Source organism: Oncorhynchus mykiss, chromosome 27 (assembly GCF_013265735.2).
Source record: "Oncorhynchus mykiss isolate Arlee chromosome 27, USDA_OmykA_1.1, whole genome shotgun sequence".
Taxonomy (NCBI): Eukaryota; Metazoa; Chordata; class Actinopteri; order Salmoniformes; family Salmonidae; genus Oncorhynchus; species Oncorhynchus mykiss.
The window spans coordinates 9252312-9271814 of NC_048591.1; the positions used below are offsets into that span (position 1 = coordinate 9252312).

The 19503-nt window shown below is 43.4% G+C and overlaps 2 protein-coding genes across 2 annotated transcripts; both read right to left on the bottom strand.

Moving 5' to 3' along the window:
* Nucleotides 1-7569: 7569 nt before the first annotated feature.
* Nucleotides 7570-12319, bottom strand: LOC110507478 (hepatocyte nuclear factor 3-beta). Its single transcript, XM_021587491.2, has 2 exons — nucleotides 11795-12319; nucleotides 7570-10826 (listed from the first exon to the last, which is right to left on the bottom strand). The coding sequence occupies exons 1-2, from the start codon at nucleotides 11864-11866 to the stop codon at nucleotides 9579-9581; spliced, it is 1320 nt and encodes a 439-aa protein (XP_021443166.2). The 5' UTR covers nucleotides 11867-12319; the 3' UTR covers nucleotides 7570-9578.
* Nucleotides 12320-14471: 2152 nt separating this feature from the next.
* Nucleotides 14472-19376, bottom strand: LOC110507476 (interferon regulatory factor 2-binding protein 1). Its single transcript, XM_021587489.2, has 2 exons — nucleotides 17382-19376; nucleotides 14472-17132 (listed from the first exon to the last, which is right to left on the bottom strand). The coding sequence occupies exon 1, from the start codon at nucleotides 19271-19273 to the stop codon at nucleotides 17402-17404; it is 1872 nt and encodes a 623-aa protein (XP_021443164.2). The 5' UTR covers nucleotides 19274-19376; the 3' UTR covers nucleotides 14472-17132; nucleotides 17382-17401.
* Nucleotides 19377-19503: the final 127 nt, after the last annotated feature.

A 19503-nucleotide genomic window follows, 5' to 3' on the forward strand; every position in this document is an offset into this window, starting at 1 on the left:
TTCAGATTATTGTTGTAAGGATGATAAAACACTTTTCAAAAGAACCATGTGTTGTGCTATGTGTAGGGGCCATGTGTTGTGCTATGTATAGGGGCCATGTGTTGTGCTATGTATAGGGGCCATGTGTTGTGCTATGTATAGGGGCCATGTGTTGTGCTATGTATAGGGGCCATGTGTTGTGCTATGTATAGGGGCCATGTGTTGTGCTATGTATAGGGGCCATGTGTGTGCTATGTATAGGGGCCATGTGTTGTGCTATGTATAGGGGCCATGTGTTGTGCTATGTGTAGGGGCCATGTGTTGTGCTATGTATAGGGGCCATGTGTTGTGCTATGTATAGGGGCCATGTGTTGTGCTATGTATAGGGACCATGTGTTGTGCTATGTATAGGGGCCATGTGTTGTGCTATGTATAGGGGCCATGTGTTGTGTTATGTATAGGGGCCATGTGTTGTGCTATGTATAGGGGCCATGTGTTGTGCTATGTATAGGGGCCATGTGTGTGCTATGTATAGGGGCCATGTGTTGTGCTATGTATAGGGGCCATGTGTTGTGCTATGTGTAGGGGCCATGTGTTGTGCTATGTATAGGGGCCATGTGTTGTGCTTTGTATAGGGGCCATGTGTTGTGCTATGTATAGGGGCCATGTCTTGTGCTATGTATAGGGGCCATGTGTTGTGCTATGTATAGGGGCCATGTGTTGTGCTATGTATAGGGGCCATGTGTTGTGCTATGTATAGGGGCCATGTGTTGTGCTATGTATAGGGGCCATGTGTTGTGCTATGTATAGGGGCCATGTGTTGTGCTATGTATAGGGGCCATGTGTTGTGCTATGTGTAGAGGCCATGTATTGTGCTATGTGTAGGGGCCATGTGTTGTGGCTGCTCATGTCCTTATTCTCCAGGACCTGGAGAGGACAGAATCTTAATTGTGGTGGTGGTGATGGAGGTGGTGGAGGTGGTTTTACCCAGGGGAAGCAGGGTGGGTGATGAACGCCTCTGGAATGTCCGCCGCCATCTGGGGTCCATGTGGACGTGGGGGCCGGCCCCGGCCCTGGCCCGGCGGGAGCAGGGGAAGAGCGTGTCAGCCCCGGCTAGACCTTAAGACAACACGGCCAGGTCTGACAGCCACTGTCCACTGCCTCGTAAATCACCGGCCACACTGTCGCACACTGTCTCTCTTACCCTGCAGCGAGACACTGCTTTGTTTGGACTCGGAGAGTGCCGTGTTTTTGGAAAGGAAGAAATAAGCATTCCTCCCTCTGACTGAATGTCCTCGTCAAAATGTGTCAGCTTGTCTGTCGCAGTGTTAGTACCAAGAGGCAAATGAGGGTTTATGGACGTGTGAGCGACAGAAACTGTATCAGATGTACGGAGGGCAACTATTACAGGCTATACCAACAGTATGCTCCTACGTGCCGAATTAAAGCAAGAGGTATGACTGTGGTACCGGGCTGGCCATGGAACTTTTCTCTCTGTATCTGTCGACTCAAAACTTAGGCCCTGATCAATCCAGTAGCTTTCCTTCTTTCTTTCTCACAGGGAAATATAATCAGTCCCCTTCCCTGTCTCGTTCTCTCCCAGTCCTGCTTTATCAAGAGCCACTTCAACAACATCCACAACCCAAAGAGCAAAGTCCAGCGTATTATCTCTGCCTCTGTCTCTCCCGTGTGCACTCGCTGACTGGCCTCCTCTGCACAGCACAACATACCGGAGAGAGCTGGAGCAGGATATGAAGTAGTGGGTGACAACAAGCACAGTCTAAAATAAAATATCTATATCTGTGTCCCGTTACCACACTCTAAGAAAAAAAGGTGCTATCTTGAACCTAAAAAGGGTTCTTCGGCTGTCCCCATATGAGAACCCTTTGAAGAACCCATTTTTGGTTCCATGTAGAACCCTTTCCACGGAGGGTTTTACAAGGAACCTAAAAAGGGTTCCTATGGGGACAGCCGGAGAACCCTTTTGGTACCCTTTTTTTCTGAGAGTGCATACCAATATAAGCACAATGCCTAATGTACACTATCCACATTAAACATATGACAAGGCATGTTTTCATAGTCTCGTATCTAATGTAATTATTCCATACGAGATTACATTATGAATGTAGGCTATTATAACTATTACATAACCATTATAACTGTAAAACTGTAACTGTAAAAACATGCAATATCACCAGGTTCTATTTCACAGGGCTCAAACGTGTAATATTTCAGTGCATGCTTCAAAGGGCAGCTATATTCAAAAGTGCAGTCATCCCACTTGCGCAACAAGTCTTTCATTATTTCACAAAACGTTTTCCTCCAACCATCCAACACGAGAGTATGGCCTGAGGGTTGAACTGTAAGCCTCGGCTTTTTCTTTCTTCTCTTTCCCTGCTTAGGAAATGTCAACAGGATGCAGCGTTGCATCCAGGATACAGGATACAGCTCTCATTTGCATAGTACATCTTAAAGGGATGAGCCAGGAGCCACCCTTCTCTCTAGCTTTACCTGTCACATACACGGGTAACAGCCAAAATAATGGAAACACTTGAGTAAATGGGAGAAACAAAGTATCTTGAAAGCAGGTGCTTCCACACAAGTGTAGTTCCTAGGTTAATTAAGCAATTTACATCCCATCATGCTTAGGGTTATCTATCAAAATGTTTGGCAGGCTATTATTTGGGCCAGTATTTTGGAAACCATGACTATGCCCCAATGGGATGATAATGACCCCATCCACAGGACACAAGTGGTCACTGAATGGTTTGTTGAGCATGAAAATTATGTAAACCATATCCAATGGCCTTCTCAGTCACCAGATCTCAACCCAATTGAACACTTATGGGACATTCTGGATGGGGGGCCTGAGACAGCGCTTTCCACCATCATCAACAAAACACCAAATTATGGAATTTCTCTGGGAAGAATGGTGTCGCATCCCTCCAATAGAGTTCCAGACACTTGTAAAATCTATGCCAAGCTTCATTCAAGCTGTTCTGGCCCAACACTCGATTAAGACGCTCTATGTTGGTGTTTCCTTTATTTTGGCAGTTACCTGTACATACGAGTAGAAAAACACAGCCAGGTTATAAGTATACAACATCAACCGCCTGCTATGACAGCTTCTAACATCCCAAATTGAGTGATGGCTGACAAGCCAGGAAATACAAAGTGCATTAAGCAACAACTTAACTGAGGGTTCAAATAATAGTTAATTAGATACATGGTCTGGATGAACAATACATATTTTCTATCAGTGTCTGTGTCATATATCCAGCCATATTGCCTAACAATCAACCAGCTTGCCGGAAGCCATTATTCACTTATTTTTCTCAGCATACTGTCATGCCCTTGGTTCTCTATGGTGTTTAGGTCAGAGCGTGACTAGGGGGGGTGTTCTAGCCATTGCATTTCTATGTTGGTGAGTTGTATGGTTCCCAATTAGAGGCAGCTGGTAATCGTTGCCTCTAATTGGGGATCATATTTAGGTAGCCTTTTCTCCACATCTGTTTTGTGGGATATTGTTTTTGTGTGTGTGCATGTTGCACCCCGGCTATCACGGTCGTCGTCTGTTTATTTTTTATGTTTCACTTTAAATAAAAGATGTGGAACTCAACTCACGCTGCACCTTGGTCCGTCCATTACGACGAGCGTGACACATAGAGAACATCCGAAAGTGTTAAAGTATGTTTTTCCCCTGTGTGCTCCTGGCAAGCGCATTAAATTGCTGTCACCTGTTCCTGTGCCTCAGGTGAAACGTTTAACAAGAGCAACTACGGTGGAGTTTCTCTTGAGAATTACATTTTAAGATACTATGCAAGACTGTACCCTCTGGGTAAAACTGGATTGAGTCGAAATAGTTGACTTGCTATTTTCATCTTACTTTAGTGACGTGACTTGGTTGAATTGGCAAAAAGTGATCAACTTGTGGTTCATATTTTTGTCTCATTATGCTATTCTCAAAAGGGAACCGATTCTGATCATCAGTAGTGTTATGCTCATACTGAGAGGTGTTTGAATGGGGTTATCATGCTTCCCAACAGACTGCAAAACCAATCACAGCTAATATATGGGGGTGTCACTTTGTTGCAGGTTAGTCATAACTGGGCAGGGCTCTGTCCCTTGTTCCCAATGCACCTTTGTGTAGCTGTGGCTGCCATATCAGCTACATACTAGCCTATCTTATCGAACCAACTGCACCGTTTTGTGTGAAATATGACGAACGGCCATAGATTCCCATGAAAACATTCAGACCAGAGAGAGAGAGAGAGAGAGTGTGTGTGTGTGTGTGTGTGTGTGTGTGTGTGTGTGTGTGTGTGCGTGCGTGTGCGTGTGCGTGTGCGTGTGTGTGCGTGCGTGTGCGTGTGCGTGTGCGATCTACGGTCAGCTTCAAAGGCTTGCGACGTCACACTGGAGAATGTTTTTGCACCCCTGCGTGACAACTCCGAAAACACAGAGCAGTGTTGAGCAAGAAGGCTGTGGAGGGCTGTCCTACGGTCAATGGAATGCTGGTTTCTACTGAAACTCAATATAAAGGTTTCCTCCCCCTGGATGACTCCTTCTTGTAGAAGGTGAATAACATGCAGTTATAACCCCTCCAAGAACAACACAGAATGTGTCCTGTCTAATATGATGCAGAGATGTCTTCTTTTTGGTCACACAAAATCATTTGAAGGAAACTTTATTTTATCAAACTAGAAAAAGTAAATGTTCTGAAGAAACTTTGTGTGTTTGCTAAATCTGTGTCTGGCAAGGCGTTACAGGTCACAAAGAAGTATATGTACAAATCTAAGTTAGGGTAGCCTGAACACTTTCAAATGAGTTTTCATTTCAAAACTTTAATAGTTACAGCGTTTACTAGGGACGCAACTGTTTTTGTTGTCACATAAACACTCCAAACAGCCTACCCAACCACTCGGAGGCGTCTGCATGGTCCTAAAGCAAAGCATCACATTCCAATGATAAAAAATGCAATTTCAGAATGTGAGGGAGGACATGTCCCCCCCGTCCTCAGTGAAAGTTGCGCCCCTGGCGTTTACTCTTATATGCATACTCATGCAAATTAAAATAATTGAATGTCTAGGTTTATTGCAAGTGGGAATAGTCTATTCTGTCAAGTTGGATTGGTGTTATACCTTACTGTACATTACCTACAGTGCCTTGCGAAAGTATTCGGCCCCCTTGAACTTTGCGACCTTTTGCCACATTTCAGGCTTCAAACATGAAGATATAAAACTGTATTTTTTTGTGAAGAATCAACAACAAGTGGGACACAATCATGAAGTGGAACGACATTTATTGGATATTTCAAACTTTTTTAACAAATCAAAAACTGAAAAATTGGGTGTGCAAAATTATTCAGCCCCCTTAAGTTAATACTTTGTAGCGCCACCTTTTGCTGCGATTACAGCTGTAAGTCGCTTGGGGTATGTCTCTATCAGTTTTGCACATCGAGAGACTGAAATGTTTTCCCATTCCTCCTTGCAAAACAGCTCGAGCTCAGTGAGGTTGGATGGAGAGCATTTGTGAACAGCAGTTTTCAGTTCTTTCCACAGATTCTCGATTGGATTCAGGTCTGGACTTTGACTTGGCCATTCTAAAACCTGGATATGTTTATTTTTGAACCATTCCATTGTAGATTTTGCTTTATGTTTTGGATCATTGTCTTGTTGGAAGACAAATCTCCGTCCCAGTCTCAGGTCTTTTGCAGACTCCATCAGGTTTTCTTCCAGAATGGTCCTGTATTTGGCTCCATCCATCTTCCCATCAATTTTAACCATCTTCCCTGTCCCTGCTGAAGAAAAGCAGGCCCAAACCATGATGCTGCCACCACCATGTTTGACAGTGGGGATGGTGTGTTCAGGGTGATGAGCTGTATTGCTTTTACGCCAAACACAACGTCTTGCATTGTTGCCAAAAAGTTCAATTTTGGTTTCATCTGACCAGAGCACCTTCTTCCACATGTTTGGTGTGTCTCCCAGGTGGCTTGTGGCAAACTTTAAATGACACTTTTTATGGATATCTTTAAGAAATGTCTTTCTTCTTGCCACTCTTCCATAAAGGCCAGATTTGTGCAATATAAGACTGATTGTTGTCCTATGGACAGAGTCTCCCACCTCAGCTGTAGATCTCTGCAGTTCATCCAGAGTGATCATGGGCCTCTTGGCTGCATCTCTGATCAGTCTTCTCCTTGTATGAGCTGAAAGTTTAGAGGGACGGACAGGTCTTGGTAGATTTGCAGTGGTCTGATACTCCTTCCATTTCAATATTATCGCTTGCACAGTGCTCCTTGGGATGTTTAAAGCTTGGGAAATATTTTTGTATCCAAATCCGGCTTTAAACTTCTTCACAACAGTATATCGGACCTGCCTGGTGTGTTCTTGTTCTTCATGATGCTCTCTGCGCTTTTAACGGACCTCTGAGACTATCACAGTGCAGGTGCATTTATACGGAGACTTGATTACACACAGATGGATTGTATTTATCATCATTAGTCATTTAGGTCAACATTGGATCATTCAGAGATCCTCACCGAACTTCTGGAGAGAGTTTGCTGCACTGAAAGTAAAGGGGCTGAATATTTTTGCATGCCCATTTTTTCAGTTTTTGATTTGTTAAAAAAGTTTGAAATATCCAATAAATGTCGTTCCACTTCATGATTGTGTCCCACTTGTTGTTGATTCTTCACAAAAAAATACAGTTTTATATCTTTATGTTTGAAGCCTGAAATGTGGCAAAAGGTCGCAAAGTTCAAGGGGGCCGAATACTTTCGCAAGGCACTGTATATTCAGTATCATTATAAGTAGGCTATCTGCAACTTTAATATGCTGTGATCTGTAATCATCGTGTATGCTAATGCATGCACATGTTAAGTTTTACAGTAATTAAGTAATATCACGGTGTTTCCTGAAGTTGGTTTGGTGTTTCTAGCCTGAATGATTAAGAAAGCAGTGGCACTTTAGAGATCATGGTTGCCCTTGACTCACATGCCAATTATGCAAATGTTTAATTGTTCTATTTTCCAAATGATCAAAAAAGATCAAAAATCTGAACGGAAGCAACGTAATTTACACTGGACCAGACATTTTGACGTTTCACATTTTAAACATTGTTTTTTTTATTAATTATGAATACAGGAAGTGTCTCTATCTTCCTGTAAGTTGTTTTTGTGTTTCTCGCTTAAATGGTTAGTAGTATTTTGAATGTCTACCCATTGACTCCCACGTTATTAATTGGGCATAACATAATCCAAAACAAAAACAAACTGCAAATGCATCTAACAAGTTTGTAGAGTCACAAGCTTGATGTAGTCATTGCGTGCAATGAATATGAGACCAAATACTAAAACGTACACTAAAGTGCTTTCATTTCTAACCGGTAAAATAGATGTGTATGAAAATACCCTAAAATAAAAGCTGACATTATGTACTGTCGCCTAATACGAAACATTCTCATATCTAAAATGCTGGAATATAGAGCCAAATTTAAACTGTTTGCTTCACTGTCCAAATCCATATGGATGGGAGTGTACAGAGTTAAGATTATTTACAATCAAAGTAGGATATCCTGAAAACAGCCAGACAAAACTGCAATTAGAGATTTTTTAATACCTAGAATTATGCTTTTTGTTCAAATGTGAAGGCACCCAATCCTGATTGAAACACTCGGTTTGAGATGATTCACTGGCCATCAGAATACAGTAGTGTCTAGAAGCCAGTTTATGTTGGGAACAGAGGGCCAGCATGAGTTCCACACTGTTTAGTCTAACCTACCCAAAAGTCACATACAAGAGTAATTTGGTACTGTACGGAGCTGTTTCAACAACAGCTGGTTCAGCTGAACCTGTCAATCCTGCAGCAAGACCTACATTACAGAGCCTCTGTGTTACCATCCAATTGTAAATAAAAAACAAAATTAACATATAAACGACATAGATGTATTTGATATTTATTTTTTTCACAATACGTCTTTAAATTATTTGAAAGGATTTTGTAAAATAACATACACCCATTTCATCAAGTCTATAGATAATCTCACGTATATATTTACCTCAACGCAACAGACAACAATCGTGTTTCTCCCCAATGTTTTGCTTTTCAATAAGAAAAACATGAATCATTCAAATCACAACATTCAAACCATGAACAACAACCTCACAATATATACATAAACATTATTTTCCAAGTCTGAAAAGCCACATAGTTTAAATAACAAGTCTTTAAAAACTAAAATACAAGAAATAAAAAAAAAACAGCATTTCTGACCTGAAACTCGTGGTTTATATTTCAAAAAAAGTGTTCCTTCAGTGAATATTCAGTTATTGGTCCTCCATTACCAGAACATCTTGAAAGGCAGTTTGAGGATGAGGGTTGCGACATAAAGCTCAATGTGGCATTGACATTGTTTACAGTGGTCCAATTCTAATTGACCATTTGCAGTAAAAAAAAAAAAAAGAAGAAGGTAATTACATAGCATTGTTGTAACATACACTATCAGGGCCACCCCAGCTGTGCAAAATGGTGGGAACTCTTGTGCAAAGTACTGTATGTAAATGGTCCTCTTACTGCATTTCCATTCAACTCCTATCTTAGTAACTGACATACCATGGCTCCTCTCCATCCTAACCCTTGGTATGTTGTGTAATATAACGTGAAGCCATTCCAAAATATCCTATGCCATAAAGACCTGTGGAACAGCAGGCTCTCATCATTGATAATAAAAGGGTCCTCTGGAAGAAAAAAAAACACGTTTTAAAACAGACCAACAAAGATGAAATTAGATCTACCACAGTTTCATCCCTTTTTAAACAGACTTCACCCCCCCCCCCCCCCCCCCCCCCCCCCCCCTCCTTAAAATGGATACCTGGTAAAAGAATACAAGAAATGGCTCTCTTATCAGTAAAAACAACATCCCTTGCACCACTTGTAAAAAATGAACCATGGCAGCTCATTTGTGTTCACGGATGTGTATTTGAAGAGATTAAAACAGCATGTTAAGAATAGGAATGAAGTATCATGCTCTATAACACAACAAGAATTCCCTGTAATGCAGTAACAACTGCCCCGAAGCAGTAACCTGAACCTTTTCTCACTCCCACAATCCCTCACATTGTTTCATGTCACATTTGTTTTGTAACGCGTCTACACAGCACTGTACAAGATATATTAATTTTCTTCCCTTCATAAATAAATGCACATCGCCTTTCCCCCACTCCATCTATTTACAATGTGTACAACCCAAGTAGTCCTGCATGCCTGTCGAACAAACTAAAACCCAGTTTGAAATAGTCTAAAAATGACACAAAAAAATGGCAAAGGGGGGTGTGAATTTACTTCAGTGTGAATTTATGACTGTGTCCGTTTAAAGACCTGATGAATGGGTGTCTATCCAGCACTGGGTTTTTACCTTTGTCTTCTACTTCATGTATCTGCAGGGTTTCCCTGATCAACTGTGTATTCAGCTCTGCTAAAAGTTATTTTCGTCCCTTTGGCCCCTCGTGAGTAGACTTTCAATGGCAGCCACCTTACACTTTGGGATTTCAAGGCTGCTAAAAGTCCTTGTCAGCACCACTTGGCTGTGGTCCAGAGGCCCCCATGTTAGGAGGCATTGAGGACCGACCGGCTGTAGAGGGTTTGGTAGTAGGCCCCAGAGTCCATGACCGAGGGTCCGGCGCTGTCGTAGATCTGCTTGGCGGCTATCGGAGAGGAGGAGGCGTAACTGTTGTAGGCCATCACGTGGTCCTGGTAGGTCTTCAGGTCCATCTTTTGCTCGTTGGACATGAGGTTGGTGATGGAGAAGGGGTGGTTGAAGTTGTAGTGGGGATCCATGGCTTTGAGAGGGTCGTTCTGCAGGTCCAGATTATGTATGGCGCTGGGGAGGAGATGGGGGCTGCCTCCCATGACCTGGGAGTGGAGGAGAGGGGTGGTGGAGGGCACTGAGGAGGTGATTGCCACAGGGGTGCTCTGGATGTGGGACTGGGGCTGTGGGGGGCAGTCCAGCTGGACCATGCTCCTCTGCTGCTGCTCCTCTGAGGAGGAACCAGGGTGGGAGTTGTCAGAGTGAGCCGAGTCGGCCCCCTCCGAGCCCCCCGCTGGGCTGTGCTCCTCCATCAGGTTGTCTCCATGGCCCCCTTTCCCCGAGCCTCCCTCCTGGGCCTTGCCAGACTTCTTCGCAGCCTTCTCTTGATCGATCTTGAAGCGCTTCTGGCGGCGCAGGTAGCAGCCGTTCTCAAACATGTTGCCTGAGTTGGGGTGCAGGGCCCAGTAGGAGCCCTTGCCGGGCTTGTCGGGCGAGCGGGCCACCTTGACGAAGCAGTCGTTGAAGGACAGCGAGTGGCGGATGGAGTTCTGCCAGCGCTGCTGGTTCTCGCGGTAGTAGGGGAACAGGTCCATGATCCACTGGTAGATCTCGTTGAGGGTGAGCATCTTGCTGCCGGACTGCTGGATGGCCATGGTGATGAGGGAGATGTAGGAGTAAGGTGGCTTGGCGTGGGTCAGTGAGCGGCGGTAGGGCTTGGGCACCTCTTTGGCCCGGTTGAGGGAGGTGGGAGAGGGGTAGCTCAGCTGGCTCATGGGCTGGCTCATGTTCTGGTAGTGGGAGAGGGAGCCTAGGGAAGGGCCTGGGGAGCCCAGCTGGGAGAGAGAGCTGGGGTTGAGGGATGAATTCACCGGGGACAGGTTCATATGGTTGGCCCCTCCGCCCATGGACGCCAGTTGACTGTTGAGCCCAGAGCTGCCATAGCCCATGTTCATGGTGGCTGGAGAACCAGCTGGGTTCAGGTTGATGTAGCTGTTGATGGTGCTCATTGAGCTCATTGAATTCATGGCAGTGGGAGAGGAATACATCTGAAAACATAACAGAAAATGGTTGATTTAGTCATTTAGAAACTAAAAATATAGCTAAGTCGGTTTAGACAATAAATCATGTAATTTATGTTGTTGTGTCCAAAAGCCTGTACTAATGGAAAGCATCAATGGTCAATGATACCATTGGAGCGAAAGGGACATGGATTTCACATATCATTGTTAAACCTGAAAATGCGTAACATGCGCGTCATGGATTCTTTCCCTTACATATAGTAGTTCTCCCTCGTCACTACTAAGTGCTCCAAAACCAAGGCAAATAAAACAAACGTTTTAAGAAACGTTCCAAAATATCTGACCATCCGCTAGCAGTTACAATACACGTTTAAAAAGGATTACACAGCCGTAAACTACATAATCATCATAGTATCCTAATATTTATTTGAGAGCATATAAAGTTGATTAAAGACAGGATTTAATTTGCCATTACTTTAATCACGAATTTCTTGGGGGAAATGTATCGTTATTTCAACTCTCGGAGGTAGCCAACCTTAATCAAATTGACTGATAATTTAATTTCCGAGATGCTTTATCATTCACATAATTTGCATATTTAAATGGTATAGTCCATAAGTGTTAGTATAAACAGACTAGGCAATTCATTTAAAAAAATAAGATAGATTTTATGTAAACAGGCCTCTAAATGTCACATATACAATTTCAACAGGTCGCACAAGGACAAACTGAGCCAAATCCTATCACATCAGTGTTATATGTTGAATTGTAAAATTCTAACAATACTAAATCAAAGATAAGAAGTTGAAGCCACAATTCTGGAGTGATAAATATCAAAATCAATCCAATGTGTTAGTAAAATACTGAGCTTTCGATTCAATAACTTACTTCTAAGAAACTATAGAATAGACTTTAAAGAAACAAATATCCAACAACCACACACACGCACATAGCCCATATGGTAAACTTATATAGAAAAAAAAAGGTGTTTTTACCTCAGTGGCTTCGCTGTAGAAGGCATTCCACTCTGGCAGTTCATGAGACTCCATCTTCACTGAGCTCAACATCCCAAATACAACTTTTTATAGTAAGAAAATATATTTGAGCGAATGAAAGACTGCAAATCCTTGTTTGAGTTTATAATAGCTTTGAGTTTCTGCTCAAAATTCAGGACTTCAGCAAAAAGGAGTACAATTTTAATCCAAGATAACGAAAGAGTTCCACTGACTAGATTGAAGACTATAATAAAAATAATCAAGAACTAAAAAACTTTTTTTTAAACAATGCGTCCTCGGGCTATGGGTGGGTCTTCAGTGAAATGTCAATATTTATTCGTCGATTTATCAATCATCCATCGTTTCATAATCAAGATTAACAGGTTATTTATCTAAAGCGGACGTGCTCTTTGGGAAACGCTAGATCCGTATGAAGTCCGCAGAATGCTCCTGTGCAAGCCCCGGTCCGTGTGCGTGAGTCAATGTGCTGTGGGCAAGTGGAGTAAAAGTTGGACGTGCCTTCTTAAAAACTCAGGTAAGGTCCCGCCCCATAAGGACATTTGAATATCGTCCAAGGCTATTTGAATATCGTAAAAAGACGTCTCTTGCCCCCTGGTGAGGGTGTATATTGGCCGGGGACAGACACATCCATCTCAATTGCAAGCATGCATCCTCCATTTCTTGTCTAAAAACTCCTACTTAACCGTCTCTGGATGCAGACACTGATTGTAGGCTATTTTCATCATTTATTTTACACCACAACCTCTTTTTTTTTACACCATAACCTCGTAAGTAATTTATGGATTTAAATTATTAGAATATGAATGTATAAAGGATTGCTTAACACTGAGTCGTCTTCAATTCGCAGTCAAACTGACGATCAATATGTAACTCAATGGAAATCAAAGACCTTTATTTGGCTCTCATTTTAATACACTCGACCAAAGAAAATATCAGCTCAATAGGTCAAGATCTGAAATGAAGGAGGATTATTGCAGGCCTTGATGAGGTATTGATGTGGACTGGAGTATAATCTCACGGGTTAAGGTCATCAGTGGGAGGTCTGATAAGGGAGCCTGAGGTGACTGACCAGTGGGAGAGCTGTTAATTCCCGCGACAATCACTCCTCTGGAGCTATAACGGCTATATGGAGGATGATGAGTTGCTGGGGAACTTGGACTTCTCAGAAACACGTTGGTTCCCAACTCCCATAGCCTCGTTATAGGTCTGCAAAGTTTTAGTCCAATTGAAGGCCACATTAACGAAAATGTGTATTATACGTGTGCAATACAGGTGTACATGTTAAGGTAAATTAAGTGAAGAATATATTGGCCAACCAAAATAATGAAAAACAAATCATGTAGACCTAATCCAATGTGTCATGTAGGACTATCCTTGGCTTGATTCAGAATACACATCTCGTTGTCAAGCGCAGACAGTCAAATCTGAATGTCAATGCATTTCTTAATTGACCATGAATAGAGCTGTAATGATGCGTATAGGTGGTCAACAGGATTAGTTGAGAAAAGCGTTAAGGAAATTACGCAGCAAGGAATACGTAGAAATGGCTTACTTCGGGACACTTTGTTTTTTAAAATAATTGAATGAATGAAAAACAACATAGGTATTTTAAAGTTTCAAAACAACAGAATTCGTTTATTCAGTCATCTTTTTTGATTTCACAGTAATATAAGCAGGACTATAAAGGAAAGCTTGATCTCGATCAGGCCTAATGGTCTGAACACTTCCAACGATTTGCGCCTTCTTGCAAAACGTTGTCAGGTCGATTAACACATTCAATGGGGTAACACATGGCTGTCTGTAATGATAGTAATTAAGCTTTATAGAACAATGCTTTCCTAACCAAGTATATACCTACGTGATATTAAAGTATCTATAAGCAACACATTTTTAGCACTGATTTGAACAATTATATTCAGGCATGGCCCAAAATTTAATTGAACTGTTTCCCATGGCCAAATACATATAGCTAAACTCAATTGTCTTGAATCGAAGGCCAGCTATTTCGATAGATATAGATAACCCGTTCAAAAAATGGTTCTACAATATGGAGAGTTTTGGAGGAATATGCTGCGCGCGCTGAAACGCATTTGAGTAATGAGCAGAGAACTACTTCCTCATTAATCCTTTGCCTTTAAATGGTCTATTCCCCCATCACAGATCCCTACATCCTCCTGGAGGTCGGCCGCTTCTAATGCCAATGTGACAGTAGATCGTTCATTAACACCTCAACGATTAGCTAACAATAGCTTTAATGAGTTGACACTAATAGAGGAAGCCAGAGATTTCAATATGCTTTCTAGTGGGGGGAGTTATGATTCGCCCTCTACCATATCTTGGTAGGCGGCGTTGTACAATTAGGCTAATCTTTAAGCGTGTTTAAAGAAGTGTATGCCTACAGTAAAATACATTGAGAAACAAATGACTTCAACATCAGATAAAATAACAAATTTATCTAAGTGAAATTATGGCCGATGTCAAATACGACGCCATCTAATTGATTAATCGGCAACTGTGCCATTTCCCTCCAATATAGACGACCGCCTAGATTATTTATTTTTTAGTTCACAACACATCTCTAAAGTCAAGATCTGCACAGGTTAAAGTGCGCCATCTACTGGACATAGCAAGACAATGACCATCGAGCGTTTCATTGCAACACAGTATAAAACCGTGGTAGTATTTTTTATTTTTTTATTTATGTACGCTTCAAATTTTTTGTCAATTACCTAGATGTTTCATGAGAAATAGCAAATAAAATGTGACATTTACATCCAATGAACAAAACAAATCATATGAAACGAAACGATATGAAACGAAAAGTTTAAATAGAGTTGGAATACAAGCTTTACCCTTAAACTGTGTTGAGATAAGCAACTACAAAAACAACTCAACAGGAGGCCATGGCAGACAGGACCATAAAGGACCAGAATAATAGAACGGCTGGCACAAGACAATCCTTACTAATTGAGTGGCCAAATACAAAAGTGAATAGACTTATAAGGATTTAAAAAAAGTGCTTTCAGACAGAGGATGCCATTAAAGGCACTTGAGGAAAGTTGCATGAACATAGTGTTTTTGTGGGAAATTCCTTTTTTGTTGTATGGGCTACATTTGAATTACAGTATTCTATTTTAGATAAGAAATAGGCCTAGGCCTAATTTTGGTACTAAATACACTTTCAGATACAGCTACTAGTGTACAATACATATGTTTGTACAGTATACATTCATGCCCACGTGATTGGCAATGGCTTGATGCATTGTCCTCATTTAATTTCATCTTAACACATGCACATGCTAGGGTATTGATTGGCACCAGCTTTGCAAATTGATCATTAAATTCATATATTCATTTTGGTGACAAACATAAAAAAGGTTAAGGAAAACCTGACAGGGAAGTATTTTGATATACATGTATATATTATATTTTAGACAATTCAAAGAGTTAAGTTCATAGGTAAAAACAGAGCATTAAATTGGGATATTATGGAACTTATTCAAATAAAATAAAAAAATCCTATTTCATGAGGATCACGTGAAACAAACCTTGAATCTCAGTCCATATAGAATAAAACCTTTGACTTTACATGAATAGTAAATTCCTTTAATTAAACACCACACTATTAGTTGAATCTACACCCTCTACAGCTTCAGTTAACAGAACCTATAACTATCCTAACAATAACCATTTCCCCCACTATTTCCCTGGCACATATTGAAATAATAAAGACATTTAACACATAAAGGATAAGATTAGTTTTGAAATGTACAGTGCCTACAAAAAGTCTACACCCCCTTGAACATTTTCCACATTTTGTTGCGTTACAAAGTGGGATTGAAATGGTCATTTTTCATCAACAATCTACACAAAATACTCTGTAATGTCAAAGTAGAAAATAAAAAATATGATTATTCAAGCTCTGTCAAGGTGTCAAGGTGTTGGGGATCATGGCTAGACAGCAATGTTCAAGTCTTGGCGTAGATTTTCAAGCAGACTTAAGTCAAAACTGCAACTTGGTCACATTCACTGTCTTCTTGGTAAGCAACTCCAGTGTGGATTTGGCTTTGTGTTGTAGGTTATTGTCTTTCTGAAAAGGTGAATTCCTCTCCCAGTGTCTGGTGTACAAGCAGACTGAAGCAGCTTTCCTCTAGGATTTTGCCCGTGCTTAGCTCCAACACATTTCAGTTTCTTCCTGAAAACCTCCCCAGTCTTTGCCTGTGTCAAGCTTCTGAACTCATTTAGCCTTGCCTAAACAAAAAGGGTGAATACTTATACAACTACTATATTTTCGTGATTTCATTTGTAAACATTTTCTGTAGAAAAAAAAAAAATCTATCACAATCCTACTTCCTAACGCAGCAACATTTGAAAAAAGTTCAAGGGTGCGTAGATCTTCTACAGGGCACTGTACATTTACTTCAGCATGAATCTTTGGTTTCGATGCACGTGTTTAGGCTACTCAGTGGTACACACCACAAGCTGTATTGGTCTCAAAAATATAGATTGCACATCTATTACCGCGGAGCAAGATCGTCTTGCATTCGAACATTCAGTATAAAATAGAGAGGTATCCATCCCATTTCATACAGGCTGGATAAAAGCGTCTTTGTTGGGCACTGTGAAAGCCATGTTACTGTATCGTCTAGCACTGAACGCCACCGTTGCTCTCTTATAATATGGATGGCGCGACAGACGTCAACTGCTGCTGGTCTGAGGTTTCAACAAGGCGCAAACAATTCGCTCCGTGACAGTCAGTTTTTTTTTTAACGTAAAGCGCAAATGTGGCGCAAAACAAAACACTTCTAGTCTGTATGTTGCTGTAACATGTAGTGAAGTTGTCCCTCTTTCACATTGCCACTCAGAAATCTGTTAGAAAGATGTTCAATGAAACAGAAAACAACAGCCCTAAAATCATCTAGAACAGAGGCTAGATGAAGTTCATACTTCTCAACCATGGTCCACTGGTTTATAACTTCAGTGACTAATACTAGTGACCAATACTAATGTAGATAAGTTGATGTTTGAGGGACAAAGGGGTGAATTAGGTATTAGAGGTGAGCTGGGGCTGGGGCTATAGTCACCCCCCCTAACCAACCAGACAGTGAAGTGGTAGTGTAAGGCCTGCCCCATGCAGGTGAATGTGTATGATGATTGGCTGTGAGGTGGGGAGAACCTGGCGGATTGCTGTGGTGATTGGCTGCGAGGTGGGGAGAACCTGGCGGATTGCTGTGGTGATTGGCTGCGAGGTGGGGAGAACCTGTTGATATTGTCGTTATCTGTCTGCAGGCTCCAGCTCCACTCAGGCGTCAACAGCCTTCGGTCCAGACAGACATCACACAAACAAACAGATTAATAAATGGTAGGCTGACCATATTCAGTGACAATTTAGGCTACATATCATATATTATACTGTATCATAAAGCATAGGATGTATCACCTATAAGCATGTCACAAACACTAAATTAGCCTATGGTCTAGCTACATAGAGAATACTTTGGCCTAAAGACTGACTCCAAGACAACAAACTCAATGGAAACCAAGGTGTAGTGAAATTGCATCTTACAGTCAGCTGTCCCAGAGGATTTAGGGGTCGCGCTCCTTCTTCACCTTGACATCTCCAGCCAGGATGGTAGCGATCTCTCCCTGCATGAAGGCCCAGGGCACGTTGGAGCCCACCAGGGGACACCGCTCTCCACTGGGACAGAACACCTCGCTGCCGGCCCCCTGGCTCCGGATGAAGTCTCTGGTGCAAGGGAAGCAGAACTTATGGGCCGCAACCGAGGGGCACTGGACAAAGTGAGTGTCTTCCAAGCGCTCGTGGCAGATGGTGCAGCAGAGAGGGGGACCAGAGGAGCCGGAGGGGTCCAATGCTCCCTGGTCCGAGGCCCCAGCCAGAGGGAGAGCTGCTGTGGTGCCCCCTGCAGAGTTGCTGGCTCCCTGAGGTTCCCCATTCCTGGAGGCCAGGCGCCGCTGCTGCCCCGCAGGGCAGGCCGCCATGGGGCTGCTGCTGCTCTGCCTCACTGCCAAGGAGGAGTGGCCCAGGCCTCCACCACTACTGCTGCTGCTAGGGGCCTCTCTGGGTGACTCAGCCACGCTCATCAGTGCTGTGGTGGGGGAGGGGTCGCTTCTGTGGGAATGGGAGGCTGAGCCCTCCTGATGGGGAGGTGGCTGGCTAACGCTGGGGAAGGAGGAGGCAGCTAGGTGGATAGCCATTCCCGGGTACATCCCCATGGGCCAGTGCTGCCGGAGCTGCTCCTCTGTGGTCACTACCTCTCCACCCTGGGGCTCTGGGGAAGCCTTCCTCCGGCGCCCGCGGACTGGCGGTGCCGAGCGGGACATGTGACACAGCGCAGTGGGCAGCATGGAGCAGCTGGCGTCCAGGTAGGGCTGGGGGAGAACGTCAGGGCCGGGGGTGTCCTTAAAGGCCCGTACCGCATCACTCAGCAGCTCAGAGAGCAGTCGCCAGTCCCCCGCGCCATGCCTTTTCTCGTACTCCACATACTTCAGGCCCGAGTTGACCATCTTGCTCCCAGAGTCTCTCTGGCTGTCGTGGAACATCTGCTTGACCAGCGGCGCCAGGCTGGAGAACATGTTCCCCGAGCCGCACGGGTACTCCGCAAAGATCTTCAGCTCAAAGTCCAGCGCCAGCTTGGCGTCGAATGCAAAGATCCGTCCCACCAGGCTGTGGTCCTTCTTGAAGCGTACGTTGAAGGGGGTGCAGCCGGAGAGGGTGAGCAGGGCCCCTCGTACAGCCTTGGGTCGGCCGGCCCAGTCGTCTGCTCGGTTCCGTACACTCTCCGACAGCTCGGCCAGAGCCTCTGCGTTCCTCTGCTTCTCCCTCAGATCCTTCTCAAACTCAGGGCTCAGGAAGGAGGCCACACCCATGCCCATGCTCAGCTGCCTCTTGGTGATCTCGTTCAGCATGGGGGCAGAGAGGGTGAGGGGGGCTCCCCCGACTCTGGCATTTAAACCAGGCACAGCTGCTAGCAACCCGTGCGGAGCCCCCACAAGGCCTTGTGTCATTAAATTGGGCGGAACGGTACCCCCCATGGGTCTTCTGGCGTTGTTAGGACTCTGTCCACTGAGTTCTTGTTGTGGGCCCCTGTCATCTATTCTGTGCAGACCGTTGGGAATCCGTGCTGGGGCTCCGTAGTCCCCTCTTCCCCTTTCAAAGCGTTCAGGAAGTGGCCTGCCACCCTCCACAGGTCCATCTCTCCCACCTGGGCCATGTTTAGTGGGTTGGGGACACGGGGACCTGTCATCCTGCATAACATGAGTTATTTTCAACTGCCTTGCCGTCTCTATGATAAATTCAATACGGTCCGTACCTTCATAATTCACACAGCCTCGGCAGACAGTCTCGCTAAAGTCCCAGATCATAGCCCATGGCATCTTAGGCAAATCGCAAAGGTAACAACACCACTGCCGCCTTGAATATGACTGGGGGGAGGACATGTTTGATAGGCCCTTTTTATATCTTTCTTGCTTCCTGAGGTTCTGATTAAACAGATGCAACGTTAGCTTTCAATAGTTCAGAAATAATCGCCGCGTCTGTTACTTCTCCAATACCTTAACAAATATGATACACTCTCTGTATTAAACACACACAAAAAAAGTTGTGTTTACTCCATTTCGGCCGCCCTGTGCACGTGAGTGTTTATACTAGAAGACTGTCTTTGCTGGAA

Coding starts and splice junctions, on each gene's coding strand:
- LOC110507478 (XM_021587491.2), bottom strand. CDS start 11,866: ATGTTGAGCTCAGTGAAGATGGAGTCTCATGAACTGCCAGAGTGGAAT. Junction 10,827..11,794: donor TCTACAGCGAAGCCACTGAG/GTAAAAACACCT, acceptor TTATGTTTTCAG/ATGTATTCCTCTCCCACTGC.
- LOC110507476 (XM_021587489.2), bottom strand. CDS start 19,273: ATGTCCTCCCCCCAGTCATATTCAAGGCGGCAGTGGTGTTGTTACCTT.